General features: G+C 41.2%; 2 protein-coding genes across 4 annotated transcripts in view; one reads left to right on the forward strand and one right to left on the reverse strand.

Annotated features, from left to right (window-relative positions):
• LOC122541630 (zinc finger protein 271-like) overlaps positions 1-27,284 on the forward strand; it is a 75,818-nt gene that overhangs the window by 6,352 nt on the left and 42,182 nt on the right. Inside the window, exons 1-3 of one of the 3 annotated variants that reach the window (XM_043678547.1) lie at positions 8,257-8,736; positions 9,708-11,484; positions 17,116-17,742. In XM_043678547.1, coding sequence (XP_043534482.1) covers positions 10,308-11,087 — 780 coding nt within the window. In that variant the 5' untranslated portion in view covers positions 8,257-8,736; positions 9,708-10,307 and the 3' untranslated portion in view covers positions 11,088-11,484; positions 17,116-17,742. Of the gene's footprint in view, positions 1-8,256; positions 8,737-9,707; positions 11,485-17,115; positions 17,743-27,284 lie in introns of those variants that run through there. The other 2 variants (XM_043678548.1, XM_043678549.1) reach the window with 2 other exon arrangements.
• LOC122541619 (zinc finger protein 271-like) lies at positions 19,359-25,283 on the reverse strand. Its single transcript, XM_043678516.1, has 2 exons — positions 25,262-25,283; positions 19,359-21,211 (listed from the first exon to the last, which is right to left on the reverse strand). The coding sequence occupies exon 2, from the start codon at positions 20,829-20,831 to the stop codon at positions 19,881-19,883; it is 951 nt and encodes a 316-aa protein (XP_043534451.1). The 5' UTR covers positions 20,832-21,211; positions 25,262-25,283; the 3' UTR covers positions 19,359-19,880.

Below are 27,284 nucleotides of genomic sequence, written 5' to 3' on the forward strand. Positions count from 1 at the left end.
GGGCGGGGATTCGAGGCTGGAGGTGCAGGAAGTGGATGAGATGCGCTGGAGGGCATCGTCTACCACATGGGAGGGCAAATTGTGGTCTTTGGAGAACGAGGCCTCACCCGACTCCCAGCACTCCCTTGTCAGATCCATGAGCCCCCACCAGCCCTCACCCCACTCCTGGCATCTTCAGTCCTCACTTTGTCCTCCCTGATGAATTAAACTGAATTTATTTCCATGCAAGAGGCCTGACAGGTTAAGCAGAGGAACTGAGGGCATGGATGGGAACATGGGACTGGGATATTATAACTATTACAGTAACATGGCTAAGGGAGGAATAGGACTGGCAGCTCAATGATCCAGGGTACGAATGCTACAGGAAGGATAAAATAAGAATCAAGAGAGAGGGGGAGTGGAATTTTTGATTTGGAAAAAAACATCACAGCAATCCTTAGAGATATTCCTGGGGTATCATCCGGTAAAGCAACATGGGTGGAACTGAGAAATAAGAAGGGAGTCATTACTTTGAAGGGATTGTACTACAAGTTCCCCAGTAGTCAGCAGAAAATTGAGTAAATATGTAGGGAGAATGCAGGTAGCTGTAAGAATAATAGGGGTGTAATAGTAGGGGATTTCAACTTTCCAAACATAAACTGAGACTGCCATACTCAAAATGTGGCGCTGGAAAAGCAACAGCTGGTCAGGCAGCATCTGAGGAGAGGAGAGTTGACGTTTTGGGCATAAGCCTTTCATCAGGAACGAGACTGCCAGAGAGTTAAGGGCTAGGGTGGGAAGGAATTTAAGATGTCAAGAAAACATTCTCAATCAATACATAGAAAGCCCAACTGGACAAGGGCACACCTGAACTACTACTTAAGAAATAAGGCAGGGCAAATGTCTGAGATGTTAGTGTGGGTGCACTTTGGGACCAGCGACCATAATTCTATTAGTTTTAAAGTAGTTATTGAAAAGGATAGGCTACAAGTTAATGCTCTAAATTGAGACAAGGCTAATTTTGATCGTATTAGACAGGAACTTTCAAAAGTTGATTGGGACAGGCTGTTTGCAGGTGAAAGGGACATCTGACAAGTGGGCGACTCTCAAACGCGAGGTAAAGAGAGTTCAGGGACAGTGTGTTCCTATTAGAGTTAAGGGCAAGATTGTCAGGAGTTGGGAACATTGGATGACTAGAGATACTGAGGCTCTGGTCAAGGCAAAAACATATGTCAGGTGTAGACAGCTGGGATGAAGTGAATCTGTTGAGGTGTATGGGGGTGAAGGAGTACACTTCAGAGGGAAATCAGGAGGGCAAAAAGGGGACAGCAGGTAACTTTGGCAGATAGGTGAAGGAGAATCCAAAGAGATTCAACAAGTATATTAACAGCAAATGAGTAACGAGGGAGAGTTGGGGCCCCTTAAAGATCAACAAAGTCATTTATGTGTGAAACCACAGAGATGTTTGAGATCCTAAATAAGTATTTCACATCAGTATTTACCGTGGAGAGAGACATGGAAGCTGGGGAACTCAGGGAAATAAATTGTGATGAAAAAGAGACCACATCACAGAAGAGGAGGTGCTGCGGGTCTTAAAACACATTAAGGTAGATAAATTTAGGGTCTAGCTTTGCTCGCTGAGCTGTAGGTTTGATATCCAGACATTTCATTACCTGGCTAGGTGACATCATCAGTGGCGACCTCCAAGTGAAGCAAAGCTGTTGTCTCCTGCTTTCTATTTATATGTTTGTCCTGGATGGGGTTGCTGGGGTTTGTGGTGATGTCATTTCCTGTTCGTTTTCTGAGGGGTTGATAGATGGTATCTAGATTTATGTGTTTGTTTATGGCATTGTGGTTGGAGTGCCAGGCCTCTAGGAATTCTCTGGCATGTCTTTGCTTAGCGTCCCAGGATAAATGTGTTGTCCCAGTCGAATTGATGGTTTTTTTCATCCGATGACACAAAACGTGATAGTGTGATGGACTATGAAGAAGGTTATCTAAGAGTATAACTGGATCTTGATCAACTAGGCAAATGGGCTAAAGAATGGCAGATGGAGTTTAATTTAGGTAAATGTGAGATGTTGCATTTTGGTAAGACAAACCAGGGCAGGGCATCCCTTGGGAATGTTGTTGAACAGAGAGACCTATGGGTGTAATTACATAATTCCTTGAAAGTGGCATAACAGACAGGATGCTGAAAAAGGCATTTGGCACGCTTGCCTTGATTGGTCAGAGCACTGAGTACAGAAGTTGGGACATCATGTTAGGGCTGTACATGCCATTGATAAGGCCACATTTGGCGTACTGCATATAATTCTGGTCTCCCTACTATAGGAAGAATGTTATTAAACTGGAAAGGGTGCAAAAAAAATTTACATGGCTATTACTGAACTGGAAGGTTTGAGTTATAAGGACAGTCTGGATAGGCTGGGACTTTTTTCCCCCTGGGGTGTAGGACACTGAGATGTGACTTTTTGAGGTTTATAAAATCACGAGGGACATAGATAATATAAAGAGCCAAGGTCTTTTTCCCAGGGTAGGGGAGTCAAAAACCAAACGGTATAAGTTTAAGGTGAAAGGGAAAAATTTAAAAGAGACCTGAGGGACACCTTTTTTTCATACAGAGGATGGTGCATATATGGAATGTGCTGCCAGAGGAAGTGGTGGCAACAGGTAATTAACATTTAGACAGGTACACGGATAGGAAAGGTTTGGAGGAATACAGACCAAACCCAGGCAAATTGGCCTGGTTCAATTTAGGAAACCCAGTCAGCATGGACAAGTTGGGCAGAAGGGTTTGTTTGTATTGTTTAACTCTGACTGTACACTGAGTCTACAGTAGATAGTGAAGCAACCAACAGAGTACTTGACCTCACCTTAATAATAAATCAGATTGATATGATTTATTATTTGATTTATTGTTATCATTGTCACAGTGAAAAATTTATTGCATGTACTACAGGCATAGAACAGATTGAGGAATACAATGTTACAGCTGTAGCAAAGGTGCATAAAGAATGAGGTCAGTGTTTAAATTTGAAGAATGACAGGTCCATTCAGAAGTCTAATAACAGTGAGGAAGAAGCAGTTCTTGAATCTGTTGGTATGGGTGTTTAAACTTTTGTATCTTCTGCCCAATGGAAGAGGTTGGAAGAGATCATAATGGGGTGGGAGGAGTCTTTGATTATGTTGGGTGCCTTTCTGAGGCAACGAGAAGTATTGATAAAGTCAGTGGATGAAAGGTTGACCTGCATGATGGACTGGGCTAAGTTCACAACTCCCTGGAATTTGTTTTACAGTCCTGGGTAGAGTAGTTGCTGTACCGAGCTGTGATGCATCCATATAGCATGCTTCTATGGTGCATCTATAAAAATTGGTAATGCCAAATTTTCTTAGCCTCCTGAGGAAGTAGAGGAGTTGCTGTGCTTTCTTGACCGTCACATCAACGTGGGTTGCAGCAGGACAGATCGTTGGTGATCGTCACTCTCGGGGACTTGATCGGACCATCTCCACCTCAGCTCCATTGACTTAGATAGGAGCGTGCCCTCTATCTTTCTTCCTGAAGTCAATAACAAGCTCTTTCATTTTGCTAACGTTAAGGGAAAGATTGCTATCTTTACACTATGCCACCAAGCATTCTATCTCTTTCCTGTATTCTGTCTCGTCATTGTTTGCGATCCAGCCTACACAGTGGTGGTGTTAGTGTACAAAATATACGTACAAAACCTTGTCCTCATTAGTCTACCTGTAGAAAATGCATCTGTGCCTGACAATATCTGTAGGAGTGATCACTGCAAAGTTGTTTTAGAGGTGATGTCCCTCTACTGTCCACAAAAAGATCAGTCATGATCTTATTGAATGGTGAAGCAGACTTGACAGGCCAGATGGCCTACCCCTGCTCATATTTCTTATGTTCACATTGTGGATGTCGTTCAGCGTGTTGAATGACACAACCACTATACTAAATGAGAGAAGTTAGAAGTTATACTAAATGAGAGAAAATAGTCTTGCAACTCAAAACTAGAAACTGAAAGCACTGTAGAACATCAGCAACAGCAGAATTGTATTCAGTTACAACCTGTGTCAAGCCAGGAGTTCAAACCTGATTCAATAAATAATGCAGGAGGGCATGCCAGAAGTAACAGTAGGCATGTATTAAGATTTGGTAGCAAGCTGGTATAGCTACAACACAGAAACACATGCACACCAAACAGTGAAAGTAGCATGCAATCAGCAAGACCCCAAAAATATCCCCATTTCCAATAAATGGGAGAGTAGAGCATATCAATGCAAAAGGCTGAAACAATTGTATCTATCTGGATCCAGAAGTACTGAGTGAATGCTCGATCACCGTGTCCTCCTGAGTTTGCTGGCATCAAAGAAGACAGCCTTCAGTCAATTCAGTTCACTCCAAATGATACTTGGCTGAAGGCACTGGACACTGCAAAGGCTATGAGCAACAGTACTGAACATGTGTGTTCCAGAACTAGCTGCACCCCGAGCCAAGTTGCTTCAGTGTAGCTACAGCACTGACACCTGCCTGGAAAAATGGAAAATCACCCAGCTATGTCCTGTCCACAAAAAGACTAACCCAACACGGCCAATCACCATCTCCTCAACCTACTTTCAAACAATTAGCAAAGTGATGGAGGATGTCATTAACAATGATATCAAATGACAATTACATAATCTACTCATTGACACTCACATTAGATTATGTATTTAACCCTATTTACCAAAGCTCACATGCCCTTTTTGTCTTTCTGATTTCTCTCAAGTATACTCCTACTGCCTTTAAACTCGTCCAGGGATTCATTTGATCCCTGCTGTCTGTACCTGACATATGCTTCCTATTCCTTGACCAAAACCTCATTTCCTCTGGAAATCCAGCATTCCCTACACCTACCAGCCTTGTCTTTCACCCCCTGCAGGAACATACTCTGTCTGGACTGTTGTAATGTCATTTTTGAAGGCTTCCCAATTTCCAGCCGTCTCTTTACCTGCGAACATCTGCTCCCAGTCAACTTTTGAAAGTCCTTGCCTAATACTGTCAAAATTGGCCTTTGTCTAATTTAGAACTTTTAATTTTTAGGTCCAGTCTATCCTTTTCCATTACTATTTTATGATCACTAACCCCAAAATGCTCTCCCACTGACACCTCAGTCATCTGCCCTGCCTTATTTCCCAAGAGTAGGCTACGTTTTGCTCCTTCTCCAGTAGGTACATCCACAAACTGAATCAGAATTCTTTTCTTGTATAGACTGAACAAATTCCTCTCCATCCAAGCCCTTAACATTATGGAAGTCCCAGTCAATGTTTGGAAAATTAAAATCGCCTACCATTGCCACCCTATTATTTTTACAGATAACTGAAATCTTCTTACAAATTTGCTTCTCAATTTTATGCTAACTATTGGGAAGGTCTATAGTTCAATCCCAACAAGGTGATCATTCCTTTCTTAGTTCGCAGTTCCATCCAAATAACCTCTCTTGAAATACTTCCAGGAATATCTTCCTAAGTATATCTGTAATATTATCCCTAATCAAAAACACCACTCCCCCTCCTCTTTTGCCTGCCTTTCTATCCTTCCTATAGCACCTATACTCCGGAACATTAAGCTGCCAGTCCTGTTCGTCCCTGAGTTACATTTATGTAACTGCTATGATATTCTAGACCCACCTTCCCAACCATGCCCTGATTTCATCTGCCTTGCCTGTTGCATTGAAATAAATGCAATTTAATTTATCAATCCCATCCCATTCTCTGCTTTGTTCCTACCTGCCCTGATTGTCTGACTTGCACGTTTTCCCAACTGCCCCAGTCTCAAGACTAATCTCTTTTCTCACTATTTCCTTGACCCCGCCCCCAACCTTACCAACTCCCCCAATCCCCCCAACTAATTAAATCCTCCCGAGCAGTTCTAGCAAATCTCCCCACCAATACAATTCAGCTACAATCTGTCCTCCTTATACAGGTCACCTTTACCCCAGAAGAAATTCCAATGATCCACAAATGTGAATCCTTCTCCCCTGCACCAGCTCCTCAGCTACGCATTCATCTGTTCAATCCTCCTATTTGTACTTTCACGAGCTCATGGCACCAGGCGTAATCCAGATATTACTACCCTTGACGACCTACTTCTTAAGTTCCTGCCTAATTTTCTATGTTTTCTCCTAAAAATCTTGTCCTTTTCTCTTTGTATATCGTTAGTTCCATTGTGTATAATGACCTCCTGCTGATCCTCTCCCCTTTAAGATTGTTCTGCACCCCCTCCGGGATATCCTTGAACCTGGTTCCAAAAAAAAGACACTATTCTGATGTCTCTTTGTTAGCCGCAGAAACGTCTGTCTGTGGCTCTGAGTTGAGAGTACTTTATCGCAATCAGTCACTTGCAACCTGACGTACCCCTTGTTACATTAGAGCCATTCTCGGTGCTAGAAACCGGGCTGTCAGTGCTACATCCCCCTGAGAGTCCATTACCCCCTACATTTTCCAAAACAGCATACTTGTTTGAGATATGGGTAGCCACAAGAGACTCCTGCACTACTGCTCACCTCTCCGACCTTTCCTGGAGCTAACCCATCTTCCCGACTGTATCTGTAGTTTCTCTACCTTTTCTGAAACTCCTATCTGTCACACCCCCTTGCTCTTGTTAATTCCTCATTGCTTCTAATGCTCCAACAATCCATGCAAACTGATAGGATTTGCAACCAAATACACTTCCTGCTGATATGATAATCAGGAACATTGAAATTTTCCTTAACCTTCCATATTCAATACATCACTCTACTAACGGCCATTTTTGCACCTTAATAATCTACAGACCAAAACAAAAGCATAATCTTACTGCTCTAAGAACACTGCTCCAGGATAAATTAGTACATATGTTTTATATTTTTAAAGTGTAATCAAGAGACAAATCCCAACGAAATAATCAAAAGAATCCCACTCTACTCATTATTGTAGACTTACAAAAAAAGTAAGGTTACACTTTGGGGAAAAAAAGCTACTTAGCTGTTCCCCTGCTCTGAATTCTCCAAGATCAGCTGTGAGTTTCACTGTTTATTTTTCTTAGAACAACTCTGATGTCCAGAGATACCTGAAACCAAACTGCAGAGGCAGTCAATTGTGCAGGTTCATGGATCCTCCCACATTTTCTCTCTCAGCAATCCGTTCCAACATTGAAAATACCTCTAAACAGGAGCACCTCTTAATTCCAGATATTTATTGAACCTGGATCCCCAGATTGTACCTGGGTCTCTGGGTTAACAGTTCAGTGGTAACGCCACTCGGCCTTTGCCTCACTATTGTCCAGCATCATTCACAACTCCTCAGACCTGAAGCAGTCTGAGTCCACTTGCAGCAAGAGCTGGATACAATTAAGATTTGAGCTTATGAATGGCAAGTAACATTTGCACTACACAGATGTTATGCAATGACCTCTCCAAGAATAGAGAATCTTACCATTACCCTGGGCATTTAATGGCATTACTGTCACTGAATTCCATCAATATATGTCATGGGAGTTACCACTGACCAGCAGAGGATTGGGAAGCTCACTTGGCTCGACGGCAGTGTGATGCCAACTGTGCAGATTCATTTCCTTTACCAACTAAAGTTACCATGAAGGTCTTGTCTTCTCAACCTCGCCCCTTGACTAAGGTGTAGTGACCCACAGTTTAAACCACCAACAGTCTTCTTTATCTCTAATGAGAGAGCAGCCCTATGATCCTCTGCGACTGTGGCGACTTTATCTTTTATTGATCAGAAGCCGAACATGCACAAATGTATTAATACAAGGTCAGACACTAGGAATTCTGTGGTGAGTAACTAACCACCTGAGCATGTCCACCATCTACAAGGCACAAGTCAGGAGTGTGTCTCTCCACTTGTCTAGATGCATACAGCTCCAATGACATTCAAGAAGCTTGACATCATTCAGGACAAAGTAGGCAAGCAGGAGGAACACAAAAAACCATTCCGCATCAGGTGGTGCAGAAGTCAATGTTTTTTGTATAACCCTTCTTCAGGGATGGAGGTGGGGGTAGGCGAACTGTAGATAAAGGTAAGTGGGGAAAGGGTCAGAATGATGAGGTAGTGATAGATTACTATAGGTGGTGGGTACGATCTGGTTGGTTGATGAGAGGAATAAATCCGATTGGTAGCTGGAAGGAAAGGTCAGTAGGTGCTGGAATGGAAGGGAGGAGGCCTGGAGAGGGAGTCAGGTTATTTGAAATTAGAGAACTCAATGTTGAGTCCTCCAAGCTGTAAGCTGCCCATGCGGAAGATAAGGTGTTGTTCCTCTGATTTGCGGTCTGATTCACTGTGACAATTGAGGAGGCTTAGGCTGGACATGTTGTTGGAGAGGGAGTGGGAAGGGGAGTTGAAATGGGTGGTGACCGGGAGGTCAGGCTGAAATGATTGGTGAAACGTTCTCTTAGTTTATGTTTGATCTCACTAATGTAAAGAAGACCACATCGGAAGCACCGGATGCAGTAAACTAGGTTGGAGGAGAGGCAGTGAACCTCTGTTTCATGTGGAAGGACAATTCGGCCTTTTGACTGACTCACCATCTAACACACTGACACATTTTCAAATAGTGAAATGGCAGTAGCAGCAATTTGTACCATCTGCAGCACTGATGCTTTGTAGCAACTGAACATGGCTCCTCCAAAAGCACTTTTCACACTTGCAAGCTCTACCACCTGGAAGGACAAGGGCAGCTCTACTGACCTGGGGACATGTCCTCAGACCTTGGTAAGAGAGACTTTACAGATTTCACTGGACTGAGATCATCTTCACTTTATTGATACAAATCTATCTGATTTTCCTCTTATCATTTGAACATTGTATTGATTTTTTATCATTGTCAGCTCAGCCACTTCAGAGGATAGTGCAGAGTCAACCATGTGTGGGACTGGTGTCACATAAAGCCCACTCATAGCAGTTATAGCAGTTTCTCTTTCCTTAAAGGTCAATATTTGGGGTTCTTTGACAAACTGAAAGTATTCTTTTTTGTTTAGTTGTTTCCTCAAATTCCAAAATATGTTATATTCCCCTTCGCAGCATGCAGGGATTGAGGTGAAGAGCAGAGATACCTTTTAAAGGGGAAACCAGACAAGCATATGAGGGAGAAAGGAACAGAAGATCTGCTGATAGGATGAGATGAAGAGGAGTAAGAGGAGGATGGTGTGAAGTGCAAACTCTTGGATGGACCAATTGAGTGGAATGCCTGTTTCTCACTGTAAATCTGTTGTTGAACTCTCAATCTCTGAACTGGTAATCCAACACCATAGCAACTCAACTGTAATACATGGAGAAATTTATTTGAATGTCTTTTAATATCTTCTTTAAAGACTTTAGCTGAAGGTTTTGCCTTTGCCAAAAACCTGAGCTTGGATTTAATAAATTTGCTCAGTGCTGCAGCTGATGGCTGAAATGGGATGTGCAGTCTGAACAAAGGCAATGATCTAATTTCATGGGATAAACCATAAGTCTTCAAACGGCTGCACTGAAGCAATATTTTCCTCATATTTTCTTCACATAATTTTTGAAAGCATTAAAGAAATTTCAAATCTTAACTAAATTAACATATCTTGTGAGTATTACCTTACTTATTAAATATATTACTCTGAGGGTTGAACTAATCTTTGCCAGCCAGATATGAACTCATCGTGAATTGATAGCCCATTTTACACTCTTCCCAACTGTTTTTCTATTATCCTCAGGCTTCCTGGAAGATGAGGATCTGGATGGAGGAAAGAAAGTTGCCACATTGTCTGCTCCTGGACACCATTCAGTATCTATGCTTTAAGCAGATGGAATGTGACAGTCAAGTGAGGAAAAAGGGCTTGCATCTGATACCTCAAACCAGGAAGTAGCAGACTGGTATCACTGTGGAACAGTCTGTAACTGAGGAGTCAGCCCCTTTATCAAAGGAGAGTGAGTTGGAGGAAATCATGTTTCCTTTTCCTGTTTTACAGAAGGATTGTACTACAGCAGAGAATTGAGAGAGAAAGACACCGTGGATAGATTTTGACCGTCACCCAAGGAACATTGCTCAATACAAAGAAGGTTGGGTAATTAGGGGACTTATGACTTCTTATTAGGTCTGAAACTGGTCAGTGGTGTGGGCCTTCCATCTAAACACCTTTCTGAAGGTTTGGCTCTGGGTGATTGGTCAGGGTGAGGAAGAGGTGTTTGACAACTTCAAAAATTCATCGAGCCTCATGACTTGTTCCTACAGGTGAAAGCCGCTCATGTTAGGTGTCTGAGTAGGGCACACAATGTGCATCTGTTCTAACCATTGTTAAAACAAAGGCAGCTACATGGAGAAGAAACCCTTCAAGTGTGAGGTTTGTGCTAAAGCCTTTGTGACATCTTCAAGCCTTCTGATGCATCAGAGGATTCACACAGGGGAGAAGCCATTTAGGTGTGAAGTGTGTGAAGCGTGTTTCACCCAATCCTCCAATCTACTTACACACCGGCGGATTCACACTGGGGAGAAACCTTACACATGTCAAGTATGCAACAAATCATTCTTACAGTCATCGAGCCTTCGCAGACACCAACGCATTCACACAGGGGAGAAACCATTCAAGTGTGAGATGTGTAACAAATCATTTTCACGGTCATTGACTCTTCTTGATCACCAACGTATTCACACGGGGGAGAAACCATTCACGTGCGAGGTCTGTGACAAATCATTCTCAAGGTCATCAACCCTCCTCGAACATCAACATATTCACACTGGGGAGAAACCATTCATGTGTAAAGTGTGTAATAAATCATTCACACGGTGTTCTGACCTGCGTGTACACCAGCGCATTCACACTGGAGAGAAGCCATTCAGGTGTGAGGTGTGCAACAAGTCGTTCTCTGATTCCTCAGCCCTCCGGGAACACCGTCGTATTCATACAGGAGAGAAACCATTCACGTGCAAAGTGTGTAACAAATCATTCACTCAGTCGTCAACACTCCTTGTTCACCAACGTATTCACTCAGGAGAAAAACCATTCACATGCGACATGTGCAGCAAATCATTCTCACAGTCTCGGACTTTCCGTGTACACCAATGCATTCACCCAGAAGTAGCCATTCAAGTATGAAATATACTTCCAAGTTTGCAAAGCTCCTCTTCTAACACAGTTCTCATAGGAGAAGCCATTCATACTCAATGTGTGTGATAAATTATTGTCACCTGTCTTCGAACATTTGCGTGGGGGAAACAATTCACATGCGAGCTGCACAGCAAATTTCCAAATTCATTGAACTTGTGTAATCAGCAAAGTACAGGAGAACCTCGATTTATCCGAATATTAAGTATCTGAATTTTGGATTATCGAAACAGGATCTCAAGGTCCCGCAAAAACGTTACATTAAAGTGTAAGTGAATTACCCGTACTGAAGAACATGTGAAAATGTTGGCAAAAACAAAGAAACACAAGCACCTCAAGCATCAGCGACTGGATTTTTTTTACATAAGTTATACAGCCCTTTACAAAAGTAAGTGTTTTATTCCTATCACCATACCGTAGTGAAGTCCATATAGAACACATCCACTGCTCTGCCCTCATCAGTCCTCTGTTACTACTTCAATAAAGTTAGTAACCACTACCTGTTTGGGAGAGAAAAGTAGAGTCTGATGGCTGACCACTTTAAACTATCTTTCTCAAACTACTCCTATCTATTCTGAACTGGTTGCAAAAAGATGTTACTTTCATTTCAAAGATATCAGTTCCAACTGAACACATTTTTTTAAAAGGTTGTGGTTTCCATGCTGTGTATAGGCAGAGAAAATTGGAACCAGAAAGATCAAACTTTTTTTTGGTTCACATATGATCATTTTCTTTACGGATTGTGTGTGTGAAATCATTGTAAATAATACTGCATTTTTTTTTCTTATCACAAAAGGAATGTTGGATAAGTACATTTATACACTGTAACTTTCCATGTTGTGAAATCTGAAACTGAAGCTGGGGGGTGGAATCAATAGCAAATTTCGAAACTCAGATTCACAGATATTCAAAAGTATTGAGGGTTACAAAGTGAATGTAGCTGATGAGATAGGGATATAAAATGGAGAGAGGTGCTGTTTTGTTCAAAGACACAATTACAGGTATGGGGAGGGCAGATGTGTTGGAAGGATCATCAACTAAGGAAACATGGATTGAGTTAAGGAACTAATAAGGGGAAACAACACTGCTGAGAGTATACGATAGCCCTCAAAATGTCAGAGGAGCAACAAGTACCCAGGCAAATCTCTGAGAAATGCAATTACAATTAGTTAGAGCCTTGTCATTGATGCCCGCATCATACAAGACTAAAGAAGAAAAATCAAAAGTTTCTGTCTGACACCAAGCGCTCAATACTACAGAAAGCCAAGAAGAGGACAAAACGTGAAGAGGTGAAATCAAAAAGTAGATTCAGAAAGCAAATAGAGGGTATGAATATACACCAGCTAAATCAAAGTGAACCCAATTATGTTTTATCAGACATAGAAAGTAAGACTAGGATTAAAAGTTCAGCCCTTTGAGCCTGAGTCAGCATTCAATATGTTCATGGCTGGGCCTCTAATTTAATGCCCTGTTCGTACTTTCTTCCTAGATCCCTTTTGCACTAAGAATAGAATAGAATATCCTTTATTGTCATCTTAGGTACAAGTACCTAAGTACAAATCTTGGATAGAAAAGAGGAATAAAAGGAAAAATAGTAGCATGACTTCGTGTCTAAAAATAAGTTAGAAATAAGATAGTTATAACAGACTTATAGGATTTACAGTCAAGTAAAGAGTTTCAAATAGTAGCAGCTTGGCACGTGGTCTGGCTGCCCATGCCAGGCACATGTCCAACAACTGTCCTGTTCCCCTCCACCTTCCAGTTTGCTCCTCACTGGCACTCAGCAGCAATAAGGTAGGTCGCACTGCACCAGGACATGGATTTTCCCTCATGCTGTACTAGGACTCACTTCCCCACATGCTGCACCAAGACACAGGTTTCCCCTCACACTGCACCAGGACACTGGTTTCGTCTCATGCTGCTCCAGTACCTGCGCTACTCTGGTATTCAGTTTCCCCTCGTGCCGCTCTGGCACTTGGGTCTCTCCTTGCACTGCTCCAGTACTCTGGTTTCCCTTTATGCCACTCCAATATTCGGATTTCCCTTTGCACTGCTAAAAAGAGAGAAAAGAAAAAAGAATAGGCAGAGCAGAGTAGCTCCAGTTGGAATGTTCCACTCTGCTGCATCTTGCCAACTAAATCTAACTCCTTCTTGAAAACATTCAAATGTTTGGTCCCAACTGCCTTCTGTGGTTGAGAGTTCCACAGGCTCACCCACTCTGGATGAAGACATTTCTCTTCATCTTAGTCCTAAATGGCCTACTCTGTAACCTTAGAATGTTACCCCTAGTTCTGAACTCTTCAGTCATTGAGAGCATCCTTTTTTTTCCATTTATCTTATCCAGTTAGAATTTTATACATTTATGTATGATTCCACACCAACACCTCCCCAACCCCAGGTCAATGAATATAGTCCTAACCAATCCAGTCTCTCTTCATGGGTCAATCTGCCAGCCTAGAAATCAGATTGACAACCCTTTGTTGCACCCTTTCCATAACCAAAATGTCCTTCCTCACATAAGGAGACCAAAACATGCATACTATACTGCAGCAAGGTATTTCTGCTCCTGTATTCACATACTGTCACTATGATGGCCAACATACAATTTGTCGTCTTCACCACCTACTCCACCTGTATGTTTACTTTCAGCACCCAGGTCTCATTGCACCTTTCCCAGTCTATCACCATTCAGATAATAATCTGTTTTTCTGATTTTTCTATTAAAGTGAATAACCATCCATTCATCCACATGAAACTTCATCTGTCATGCATTGCCCATTGACTCTAAGTCACACTGAAACATTTCTGCATCCTCCTCATAGATCACCTTCCCATCCAGCTTTGTGTCATCTGCAAATGTGGAGATATTATTTGTTTTAATTAGTTACGTCATCTAAATCATTAATATATTGTGAATAGCTACACTCCAAGCACTGATCCCTGAGATACCCCAGTAATCATTGCTGCCACTTGGAAAAAAGACCTATTAGCGCCTCGACATACGAACGACCCCTTTCATGTACAAATCGGTTTACGAGCAGGATTGTACGTAAAACTTTGCTTCAACGTACGTACGAAATTCAAGGTACGAACGCAAAAAGCCCATGTGCGACCACGTGGTTTCATTGTTCTGCTTTGCTGCACGTTTGTTGAATGCAAAAGCTCTCAGGCCTCGTGTGATCTAATTCAGTTAGTCTTTGGCGCGTGTGCTGTGAACAGCCATCCAAGCATTCTTACGCTATCCAAACAATGGGAAAAATTGATTTAGTTCACGAACTTTTCAGTTTGCGAACCAGGTCCCGGAATGGATTAAGTTCGTAAGTTGAGGCGCTACTGTATAGGAACAGAATTAGGTCATTTAGCCACTCGAGCCTGTTCCACCATTCAATGAGACTGTTGCTGATCTGTGGCCTAATTCCATATATCTGCCTTTAATACTTTTGTTTAACTTTATTATCTCAAATTTAAAATCAACAACTAATACTACATCTGTTGCTGTTTGTGGAAATGGGTTCCAAATGTGTACCTCCCTTTGCCTGTAGAAGTGTGTCTTAACATCAGTCCTGAACAGTCTCGGCCTAATTCTCAGACTATGCCCTTTAGTTCTAGAATCCCCAACCTATAGAAACAGTTCGTCAACTCTTTCTTTTCTTGTTAATATGTTGAAGACTTTGATCAGATCACCCCTTAATCTTCTAAATTCTAGAGAAAGACAACCTAATTTGAAAATCCTCATGACTTATCCCCAAGTCCAGGTATTATTCTTGTAAACCTATGTTGTACTGCCAGGAGAAAGTGAGGACTGCAGATGCTGGAGATCAGAGCTGAAAATGTGTTGCTGGAAAAGCACAGCAGGTCAGGCAGCATCCAAGGAACAGGAGAATCGACATTTCGGGCATAAGCCCTTCTTCAGGAATGAGGCCTGAAGAAGGGCTTATGCCCGAAACGTCGATTCTCCTGTTCCTTGGATGCTGCCTGACCTGCTGTGCTTTTCCAGCAACACATTTTCAGCTCTGTTATACTGCCTCCAAGGCTAGTATATCTCCCAAAAGTGTGGTGTCCAGATCTTCTTACAATACTCCAAATGGGATCTAACCAGGGTTTTGTGTAGAGGCCGCATTACTTCTGCATCTTTGTACTGCAGCCCTTTAAATATAAAGGTCAGTATTCCATTATTCTTACAATTTGTTTCCAGTCTACCAACCAGTTCTGTATCCTTGTCCACATATTAATCTCAATCGCATGCACTTTAACTTTACATGTTAATTTCTTATGTGGGACCTTATTGAAACCCTTCTGAAGGTGCAAGTTAACACTACTCATTGGGTCTCCCTATTAATTCTGCAAGTTACATTCTTGAAAATTTCCAGTAGATTTGTGAAGCATGATATCCCTTTCGTAAAGATGTGCTGACTCTATTTGATCCTGTAATACATTTTCAAGTGCTGCGCTATTAAATATTTGATAATGGACTCGAGTATTTTTCCCACCACTGATGTCAGGCTAACAGGTTTATAATTTCCTGACCTTTCTTGACCTTTTTTAAATAGCTACCTCTCAATCCATAGAAACTGTTCCAGAGTCTTGAACCACTCATGCATCTGCTATTTTTAGGGCCACTTTGTTAAGTGCCCTAGAATGTAGATTATCAGGCCTTGGGGATTTATTGGCCTTTATAATCTCAACAATTTCCCTAACACCATTTCTGTACGAATACTGATTTTCTTCACTTCCTCTCTCTTACCTCCCTGTGATCCTACAATTACTGAATCATTGAACTATTAAGGTATAGGAGGCCATTCAGTCTGTTGTGCCTGCACCAGCTCTAATATCCAGTTTGATTCTATGATCTAGTGTTAATCTCCTATCTTTTCCCCCATATCATATCATTACTATCCAAAAAAAATTCAAAGCCCTCTTGAACCTGTCTCCACGACATTGCTTTCCATTACAGTTGTACCTTTATTGCCTGCATCTCTAATTTCCTATTGAATGCCTTCCTTAACATTACCACTGCAGTTTAGTGGTCTATATACAAACACCACTATCATTTTCTGCCTGTTGGTGTTTCTAGGCTCTACCCATACAGAATTCACTTCACCAGAGCTAATATCCTTTCTCAATATTGTAGTAATGTCATCTTTAATCAGCATTAATATAAATAGAATGGTGACTATCAACAGCTGTGCTTGACACCAGTCTGGATTTTGAAGCTTTCTGGTTCAGATCTCTTACTCAAGACACTTATAATCATTATGAAGTAATTGCAGGATTGTGAAGCTGATTTTACCCTTAATTCATGTCCTGACAAGACTAAAACCATTTAAAGCAACATGGTACTTGGATAGAAAGTTAATTAAAAAGTAAACCTATACTTAAGAAAACTTCAGGAAATGAACTTTCACTTTTTTTTTGGTGCTCTTTGTAAATAGAGGTTTGGTCACAGTCAACATTGTCTCCTCTCTCTCCCTCTGATTTACCATACCACATGGGGAAGCTTTCTTTTCTCTTCAATTCAAATTTTACTTTCAGGATCATTTATTGTTTCAGCATAACAAGGCAATACCAAACTCTGTTTTTAATTCTTAATAATTCAGCCATATGCCTGTATTTCTGTAAATTACAAAATTTTAAGCTGATTAATCATTATTACATCTCAATGCATGCAGAACTTAATCAAGATTTATGGATAATTGTAATTGGTTTTTCTTAATACAGTGTTATAAAATAAAATTGATTATTTAACCACTCTGTTCGCTTAATTATCGAATACTATATCTAACTACATATTTGTGAGGAAGTTTCTTGGATGTAAAAATTGTTCCAACGAAATCCACGTAGTTTCATGTTTCTAGTCAGATATTTTGGTCAAGTCATTGAATATAAGGAAAGGTTCATGAGATTGCTGTTGATATTTTTCTTGAATTTTTCTGGCAACAAAGACCATGTCGGATATTCCTTTGGAAGGTCTAATGCCAAGCCAAAATTCTATGATGTCTGTAACACTTGATCCATGTAGGACTGATGCTGCTGGATAGACCATCGATTTGTTTGATCAATGATGAACAAACACACAGCACCAAGAAATCACAGGCCCAAAGTTCAAGAAGATGATTCTGGATGTTTCTGCCTGAAAACACTCCAATTGTCAGTGGGCAAAAATGTGGCAGATGGAATATTATGGAAAAATGTGTATCTGTCCAATTTTGCATGAAGAATAAAAAATGCAACATATTATTCAAATGGAGTCAGTGAATTTGATGATACAGAGGGATCTGGGGAGAGCAAACAAATAGGAAGAGAAACAGGATGTTGTTGATAATTGCAAGGAGAGTGGAACATAAAATTAGGGATGTTTTGTTAGGTGTTGTATAAATTCTTTGTGAGACCATGTTTGGGAGACTATAGTTTTGGCCTCCTGATTTAAGAAAATGTAAATGTGTTGTTCACAGTGCAGAGATTTACTCAAATCATACTTGGGAAAGAGATATTATATCAGTAAACTACATAGACTGGAGTTTAGAAGAATGAGAGGTGATTTTATTGAAATATATGGTGACCTTTTAAATTTATAAAATCATGAGGGGTATAGATAAGGTGAATAGCAAAGGTCCTTTCCCTAAGTTAGGGGAGTTCAATACTAGAGGGCATATTTTTAAGGTAAGAGGAGAAAGATTTAAAAGGGACCTGAGAGGCAACATTTTCACACAGAAGGTGGTTTATATGTGGAATGAACTGTCAAAATGATAGATGCAGATATAATTAAGATATTTAAACGATGTTTGGACAGGTACATGAATACAGGTTTAGAGGGATATGGACCAAACACATATGGTAAATGGGACTAGTTAAGTTCAGGAAACTTGGTCAGCATGGACGAGATAGACTGAAGGGTCTGTTTCCATTCTGTATGATTATAACTCTATATGAGATCCTGAGTGGACTGGTCAAGGTGAATAATTAAAGGCTTTGTGAGAGAAACCAGAATTCACAGCACAGTTTAAACATAAAGGGTTATCAATTTAATATGGAAATGAGATGGAACTTTTCTCTCAGATGGGTACAGGTCTTTGGAACACTTTTCCATAAAGACAGATGAAGGCAGGGTTATTGATTATTTTTAAGGCTGAAGTTGATACATTCTTGACTGACAAAGGAGTCAGATGTTGTTGGGAATAGGTGGGCTGAGGCTGCAATCAGATTAACCAAGATATTATTGAATAGCAGTGCAGGTTTGAAGGACCGAATGGCCTAATCCTGCACCTTGTTCATACATGCATTCCTAGATATGACCTCCTGGAACTAAAACAATCAGCCTTCAGTGCTGATAGAGCAACCTATTGTCACAGGTCAAGGAGGCAGCATCTCAATCTGACCCCACTAACAAATCTTAAAAGGTAAAAAATGTGTGGTGGGATGAGGAACCCTGAAAGAACAATATGCCAATAGTAATAATGTGCATCTTTGTATAGTCACCTGGACCAAGGTCATACAGACAAGATCCCTTTCATTCGTGGGACAAATGTTTCTCTTAAGAATTAACATTAGAGAAATCTTTTTGAACCTTTTCTCAAACACAGGGGCAACTGACACCCTCCAATCTATTCTCCCGTTCTCAGTGATAGAATCCATGGACGAATCACATTGATGGGAGAGTTGCAACAAGTATCAAACAGATGAAAAACACCAAAGTCTGTTCCCCCATGGAATTCCAACTGAACCTTTCAAAGCATATAGACTTTTGCACAGTTCGAGACACTGAACTCATCCTATGGATTTGAGAGGAAAGATAATCCCCCCACCCAACCTCAAAAATGTAACTGTTTTCAAGAAGGGAGGTAAATTAAATTGCAGAACCGATTGAGGCAGTTCTCTCTTGTCCATAACAGGGATAATCCAGACACAGTCTGCGAAGTCACCTACTTCCTGTGGCTGAGGAAATCCAGAGACCCAGTGATATTTGTGCACAAGTAGGAGCTACTATATATATTCATGTCTTCATTTGGTGTTGTCTGGTAATTTGGTGTATGGTTAACTTGACAGTTTTGAAATGATTGGACTCATAATAGGAGACAGACAGGGTTTCAGAACAACAGTTGTCCTGTATGAGCACTGGAAGGTAAACAGCAGAAGCAGGTGACCCGACTTCAAGTCCATGTGGAGATATCAGTGTGTGGTGAGAGTGGAGGAGTTGGTGAAGCAATCCTAGTACACATCACACTGGAAGGGATTGTCTCCTGTGTGGGTTCATTGATGGTGGGTTCATTGATGTTCCAAGATGTCCAACAATTGTGTTAAGCCCAAAAAGATTTCTGTCCTGTGTGAGTGCATTGGTTGATTGGAAAGCTTTGTCTCACACTTCACACCTGAATGGTTTCTCACCAGTGCAGGTCCAATAATGCTACAGGAGATTGGAGGTTTGGTTAAAGTTTCGTCACAAACATAACATTTAAAGGGCTACACTCCTTTTGGTTTCTACTGATCGGGCAAGAGTTACAATGACCTTGAGTAGAATCTCTCACACTTCACACCTCACAGAGTTTCAATTACTGTGTGAAGGTTTGGCCACACGCTTAAAAAGAATCTTCCATTTTATTAGATTTGTCAGCATTATAAAAGCTTCATGAATCTTATACTTTATAGGTCTCTTCTCTTGGGATTATCTAGTGGTACAGGAGGCTTTTTAAATATGTGAAGATTTTTCTAACATCTGATCAGATTCTTCCCTGTGAAGTTTATAGTGCAGACAGAAGTGGTTAAGAGCAAGAATGGTACATAGCTTATCTAGCATGTGAATACTTTCACCTCTGTGTGAATGCGCTGGTGTACACGGAAATTCGATGAGTCTGAAAATGATTTATCACACACCTCGCATGTGAACGGTTTTTCCCCTGTGTGAATGCGTTGGTGATTGAGGAGCGTTGATGACCTCGAAAACGATTTGTCACACAACCCGCATGTGAATGGTTTCTCCCCTGTGTGACTGCGTTGGTGGTCAAGGAGGTGTGATGGTCGCGCAAATGATTTGCCACATGCTTCACATGTGAATGGTTTCTCACCAGTATGAATACGTTGGTGTACACGGAGGTGGGTTGAGTTTGAGAAAGATTTTTTGCACACTTCACATCTAAATGGCTTTTCCCCTGTGTGACTGCGTTGATGAAGTTGGAGGTGTGAAGACTGCGAAAATGATCTGTTGCACATCTTACACATGAATGGTTTCTCCCCAGTGTGTAGGCGTTGGTGTCTGCGAAGATGTGATGAGACCGAGAATGATTTATCACAAACCTCACACGTGAAGGGCTTCTCACCAGTGTGAATGCGTCGGTGTTTCACAAGTGTTGATGAGTGAGTGAAGGCTCGATCACATACTTCACACCTGAAAGGTTTCTCACCTGTGTGAATCCTCTGATGTATCAAGAGATCAGATGAGTGGCTGAAAGCCATCTCACAAACCTCACACCTGAAGGGTTTGTCACCTGTGTGAATACGTTGGTGTGTCAGGAGGGTTGTCGATACAGCAAACGATTTATCACAAACTTTGCATTTGAATGGTCTTTCCCCTGTATGAATGTATCGGTGTGCATGGAGATGTGATGACCGTGAGAATGATTTCTCACACACCTCACATATGAATGGCTTCTCCATTGTGTGGATGCATTTGTGTTTCATGAGTGCAGATGACTTCGAAGAATCTTGGTCACATGCCCCACACTTGAATAGTTTGTCTTCCATGCTGTTCAACAAATGTAGTTTGTGTCAGGAGAAATTGAATGTGTGCAGCCCTCCTCACAATCTCACACTTTATAGGACTGAGTCAGTGGGTCTTGGACTTGATGAATTATTGAAGCTGTAACCACAACTGGGGTTCACTTATATTTCTTTGCAGCCTCATATGACTGATCACCCACAACTGCTCCTTCAGAAATGTTAGTTGTGATGGAAGGGTCCACACTAGTGACCAGTTTCAGATCAGATGATATGTCAAAACTCCCCTGACATGACCGATTTCCAGGTGATGGTTTTAGTATCCAACCTTCCCAGTGTTGAAACAATGCTACAGAGGGACTGGATGTTTTCTCACAATTGTGCATTTGTTCCTTGGGTGATGGTTTCTGCAAAGAAAAAATAATCATGATTTCCTCTCCTTTACTGAATGGGCTGACTCCTCAGTTTGCACAATCAGAGAATCGTTAGTGCAGAAAATAACTGTATCATGTTCCCAAGTACATAGTTCACTCCCACTTTCTCATAATTATCTTTCACATTCCTCCTTTTCAGTTAACTGATTTGCTTTGATTGAATTGCCCCTACCACATCACAAGCAGTATGTTCCAGATCCTAACTACTTGCTACATGAAAAAGTGTTTCTTCACATCCTTTTTGAACTTTTTTAAACCAATTATATTAAATCACTGTCCTCTGTTCAGAGATTTTTCCACTGATTTGGCAGTCTGTATTCCCACGTGGGAGAACCAAATACAAGTCTTTTCCTTTTCTTCACTTGACTATCACACATCCTTTGTTTCCAGCACAGATACTGGACAGTGACCAGGAGCAGACAATGTAGCTACTTTTTTTCAACCATTCAATTCCCCAAGTTCCCAGACTTCATGAAGGCAATGGAAATGAGAGTCAGGCAGAGTGTAAAACAGGCTATCAATTCGCTTTGCTTTCCAAGTTTTGTTTGTGAAGACCAGATGAAACAAACAATAATATAAAATATAAGGTTCAATATATATAGTGTTCAGGACAAATGTGAATTCAATGGAAATTTTTAAATTATTTGAACAAAACATCTGGACAGGAATGTTGGAAGGAGATATCGCTTCAATGTAGCTGATTGAAAGGTTCTGGATTATCCTGGGAAATTAGATTCACTGCATGCACTCACCCTGCACATAACAGTCACAGCACAAGGCAAAACTGTCAAATCCAAGCCCAGGCTTTTGGAAAAGACTGAGACCTTCAGGAACAATCTACATAGAAGGCCTTCAAAAACATGAAAATGAATGTGTCTCCAGGTATGACTGTGGAGATTACAGAAATCAGGAGCAGAAAGACCATTGGACAATTTGAAAACAGAGATGAGAACTTTAAACTTGAGATGTTGCTTGACCAGGAGTCACTGTATTCCTGTGATGCCAATGGCGACTAGTAAACAAGTTTTTGGGTCAATTACAACATACAGTCTCAATCAATATGTAGATGGCTCTGCTAGAGAAGGGGCAAAAATCAACCTCCTTTTGGGAAATGAGGCAGAGCAAGTGACTGAGATGTTAGTTAGGGAGCACTTTGGGACCAGTGTAAATAATTCTATTAGTTCTAAAATAGTTATTGAAGAGGATAGGTCTGGTGAACAAGTTAAAGTTCCAAATTGGGGCAAGGCCAATTTTAATATTATTAGACAGGAACTTTCAAAAGTTGATTGAGATAGGCTCTTCACAGGTGAAGAGATGTTTGACAAGTGGGAAGCTTTCAAGAGTGAGATAACAAGAGTTAACAACAGTGTATTCCTGTTAGAGTGAATGGCAAGGCTGGCAGGAGTAGGGACACTGGATAATCTGAAATGTTGAGACTTTAGTCTTGAAAACAGGAGGAAGCATATGTCATGTATGGACAGCTGGGATGAAGTGAATCCCTTGAGGACCATAGGTGGTGTAGGAGTACTCTTAAGGGGGAAATCAGGAAGGCAAAAGGGGGACATGTGATAGCTTTGGCAGATACGGTGAAGGAAAATCCAAAAAGTCACTATATAAAGGACAAATGAGTAACGAGGGAGAGAATGGGGTGGCACGGTGGCTCAGTGATTAGCACTGCTGCCTCACAGCGCCAGAGACCCGGGTTCGATTCCAGCCTTGGGTGACTGTCTGTGTGGAGTTTGCACATTCTTCCCGTGTCTACATGGATTTTCTCCGAGTGCTCTGGTTTCCTCCCACAGGTCAGGTGAATTCACCATGCTAAATTGCCCATAGTGTTCAGGGATGTGCAGGTTAGGCGCATTAGTCAGGGGTAAATATAGTTGAATGGGTCTGGGTGGAGTTTCAGTGTGGACTTGATGGGCCAAAGGGCCTGTTTTCATACTGTAGGGAATCTAACAGGGCCCCTTATAGGTCAACAATGCCATCTATGTCTGGAACCACAGGCAATGGGTAAGATCCAAACAGAATATTTTATCTCATATTTAATGTGGATAAAGACATGGAAGCTGAGGAACTCAAGGAAATAAACACTGAAGGCTTGAGAAGTGTCCACATTGCAAAAAAAGGTAGATAAATCCCCAGGACCTGATCAAGTGTATCCCAGGACATTGTCAGAAGCTAGGAAAGAAATTGCGGAGCCCCTAGATGAGATATTTGTATCATCAACAGTCATAGGTAAGGTGGCACAAGACTGGAGGGTGAATAATGTTCTGCCATTATTTAAGAACAGCTGCAAGGAAAAGCCAGGAAACTACAGACCAGTGAGCCTGACATCAATGGTGGGTAAGTTGTTGGAGGGGATTCTGAGAGACAGGATCTACATTTGGAAAGGCAAGGGATGATCTGCATAGTTGTGTGTATGGGAATCTGTGTTTCACTAACTTGATTGAGTTTTTTGAAGAGGTGACCAAGAAAGTAGATAAAGGCAGAGCATGGACTTTAGCAATGCCTTTGACAAGGTACTGGATGGTAGATTGGTTAGTAAGGTTAGATCACATTGATCCAGGGAGAGCTGGCCAATGGATACCAAACTGGTTTGACAGTACTAGACAGGTTTGTGGTTGAGGGTTGTTATTTAGACTGGATGTCTATGGTCAGTGGTGTACTGCAAGGATCGATGCTGGGTATGCTGTTGTTCATCATTTTGTATAAATGATCTGGATGAGTTAGTAAGTTTGTGGATGATATCAAAATGGTGATATAGTGGACAGTGAGGGTTATCTAAAGTACAACAGGATCATGAACAATTGGACCAGTGAGCCAAGAATTGGCATATGGAATTTAATTTAGATAAATGCAAGATATTGCATTTTGGTAAGACAAACTAGGACAGGACTTCCACGGTTATTGGTAGGGCCCTTGGAAGTATTGTCAAACAGAGAGAACTGTTTAAAACAAAGAGAACAGAGTGCAGGTACATACTTCCTTGAAAGTGATGTCACAGATAGACAGGGTGGTGAAGAAAGCATTTGGCCTTCATTGGTCAGAACACTGAGTACAAGATTTGGGACATCATGTTATGGCATACAAGACATTGGAAAGGCCACATTTGGCGTACTGTGTACAATTCCAGTTGCCATGCTTTGGAAGGATGTTATTGAACTGGAAAGAGTGCAGTAAAGATTTACAAGAATGTTACTAAGACTAGATGGTTTGAGTTATAAGGAGAGGCTGGATAGGCTGGGACTTTTTCCCTGGAGTGTAGTAAGCTGAGAGGTGAAGTTATAGAGGTTTATAAAATCATGAGGAACGCAGATAACTTGAGTAGCCAAGGCCTTTTCCCAAGGGTAGAGAAGTCCAAAACTAGAGGACAAGGGTTTAAGGTCATAGGGGAAAGACTTAGTAGGGACCTGAGAAGCAATTCTTTCACTCAAAAGGTGATGCTTCTATGGAACCAGAACTAAGCTACCAGAACAGTAGTAGAGGCGAGTAAAATTACAACATTGAAAAGGCATCTTGGCAGGTAAATGGATGGGAAGGTTAGAGGGATATAGGCCAAACACAGACAAATAGGATTAGTCCAGTTTAGGAAATCTGGTTGTCATGAACAAGTTGGGCCGAAGGGTTTGTTTCACTGTTGTATTACTCTATTGGCAGAGCTCAGGCTTACAGTGCAGCATCCTGTCAGAAAAGTATCTATATGAATTAGGTAGGGTGCAGGAAATATTCACTAGAATGGTTCCAGCAGTGAGGAACTTTAATTCTGTAAAGAAATGAGAGAAGATGGAAATTTTCTCTTTGGAGAAAACTCCCCCTATAAATCAGAGGGAAATGCTTTCAATAAACATGCTCAAGTCAAACAGTTCAGCACAAAGCAGTAATGAACATGTTTCTCAGCTGGATCTTCTCCAACAGCATATGAGACTTTTCCACCCCTGATTGTCCATAGGATAGTCAAACTGTCTGAAGATTGGTGGGGATATTATGGGATACAATTTGTACGAAAGCTGTCCCTTCACTCACCATCTCCTCACTTGGTTTTCAGTCCCTATAGGAAGTGAACCAGCTCTGGAAGAGGAAGAGGAGACAATGGGCAGAGTGGGTGGACTCTCTGATTGACGTCTCTCACAGTCAATCCAAATATTTCTGGAGCAACATGAGTTTCCTGAAACTTGGGAAACTGACCAATAAAATGGAGGTGACTTTGAGCAGCAGATCAGGTGGGGATTTAAATTTGTCACAGTCCCATCTGAATAAAACCTCATTTATTACAGTTGCCTTCTCAGTTCCTCGGGTAAATGTTTGACAGAAATTTCTAGTGTTGGAATAGGTAAAAAGTCACACAACATCAGGTCATAGTCAACAGGTGTATTTGGAAGCACTAGCTTTTGAAGCTCTGCTTCTTCATCAGGTGATTGTGAAGCAGGATGATAAGATGCATAATTTATAGCAAAAGATTAAAGTGATACATTGAACAAATTTAGATTGTTAAGTCTTTCATCTTTCAGAATAGACGTGCTGGTTTGGGTTCTTCAATAAGTAAATCCCAGAGCTTCTTTTCAGTGACATTCTCAAGATAATTTAAGGTTTTATATCGAAAGATGACATCTCAGCTCATTGACTGAGGCATTGCCAGATCTGCTGACCTTTTTGCCTGGGTCTGTGTTTAAGGGGTATTACTGGATAGGAACAGCTCCTTAGTTAAATTGCTGTATTGGGTCGGTCAGGTTTTCCAGTAAAGTTATTCTAAATTTTTTTGTCTGTGTTTCAACTGTGGTGTTTAAATAAATTCTGTTTTGCTTAAAGCCAAGTGGTTTGACCAGCTGCATCACACCTGGAATATCCACCTCACATCTGCCTTTAAAATAAGGAAAAGTTAGGGTATAGGCTACTCTTAAAATATTTGGGGGGGGTGGGTTCTGGCTTGGTCCATAACAGATTGGGGGCTCTTGTCTGGATTGATTCTATAATTCCAATTTAGGTTTAGGGTTGTTGGACTGAAAGGCAGCGAGTGGTAGGTGTTAGTGGCTTTTGTTCCAGATAGATGTTGAGATTTGGTTGGTTTAAACAGTGCTTGGTGTAGTAATGGCTCTTCCAGCCACTAAGAGTTTTCTGGGGATGGAGGAAGTGACTTTGGGGGGGGGGGGGGGTTTACAAAAGGTGAACAAGGCTAAGCTTCTGGAATTGGCAGACGAACTGGAGTTTGCGTTGCTTTTAGCTGAGGAAGGGGAAGGTAATTACAGCAATAGCTCAGCATTTAAATTTGCTGAAAATGCGATCAGAATCTTTGGAAATGGTTCGAATTCAATTATGGATGAGGCAGCTTGAACATGAAAAGGAAATGAGACAGTTTGAATTAGGGTTAAAAGCAGAGGAAAGAGAAAAAGAACAAATCTTCCGAGCAGGACAAAAAGAAGAGGAAAGAATTGCTTTAGCAGAACAAAAAGAAAAGGCTGGAATCACTTTGGCAGAACAAGGAGGAGAGGAAGGCCCTAGTAGAGGAAAGGGAGAAAGATAGAGAGTTTGAACTTCAGAAATTGACACGTGGACAACAGCTTTAAAGGATGGAGGTGAAGGTAGAAGGTAGGCTTAGTGAGGGGTCTTGTGAGGATGAACAAACCATCGTAGCTAAAGGCCTGGTGCGGATCTTTTTAAATATATCCAAGCATTGCCGAAACTTGATGAGAAGGATTGTTGAAGCCTTCTTCATCTCATTTGAGAAAGTGGCTAAACAAATGCAGTGGCCACTGACCATGTGGGTTTTGTTGATCCAAACAAAGCTGGTAGGTAGAGCCTAGTAAGGTATTTGCACCACCAGCAGAGAAGTATCTATGGAGTATGAGGAGGTGAAGAAAGCCATCTTAAATGAATATCAGCTTGTGCCAGAAGCTTACAGACAATGTTTCCGGCATCCAAAGACAGACCCTGGTCAAATGTATATCGAGGAACAAACAAAGCAAATTTGATAGATGGATCAGGGCATTAAGAATAGATCAGACATATGATGCTCTTCGAGAGACAATTATTTTGGAGGAATTCAAAAATT

This window comes from Chiloscyllium plagiosum, chromosome 37 (genome assembly GCF_004010195.1).
Source record: "Chiloscyllium plagiosum isolate BGI_BamShark_2017 chromosome 37, ASM401019v2, whole genome shotgun sequence".
Lineage (NCBI taxonomy): Eukaryota > Metazoa > Chordata > Chondrichthyes > Orectolobiformes > Hemiscylliidae > Chiloscyllium > Chiloscyllium plagiosum.

What these genes read in the sequence shown, in the direction of transcription:
- LOC122541619 (XM_043678516.1), bottom strand. Translation starts at nt 20,831, where the DNA reads ATGGAAGACAAACTATTCAAGTGTGGGGCATGTGACCAAGATTCTTCG.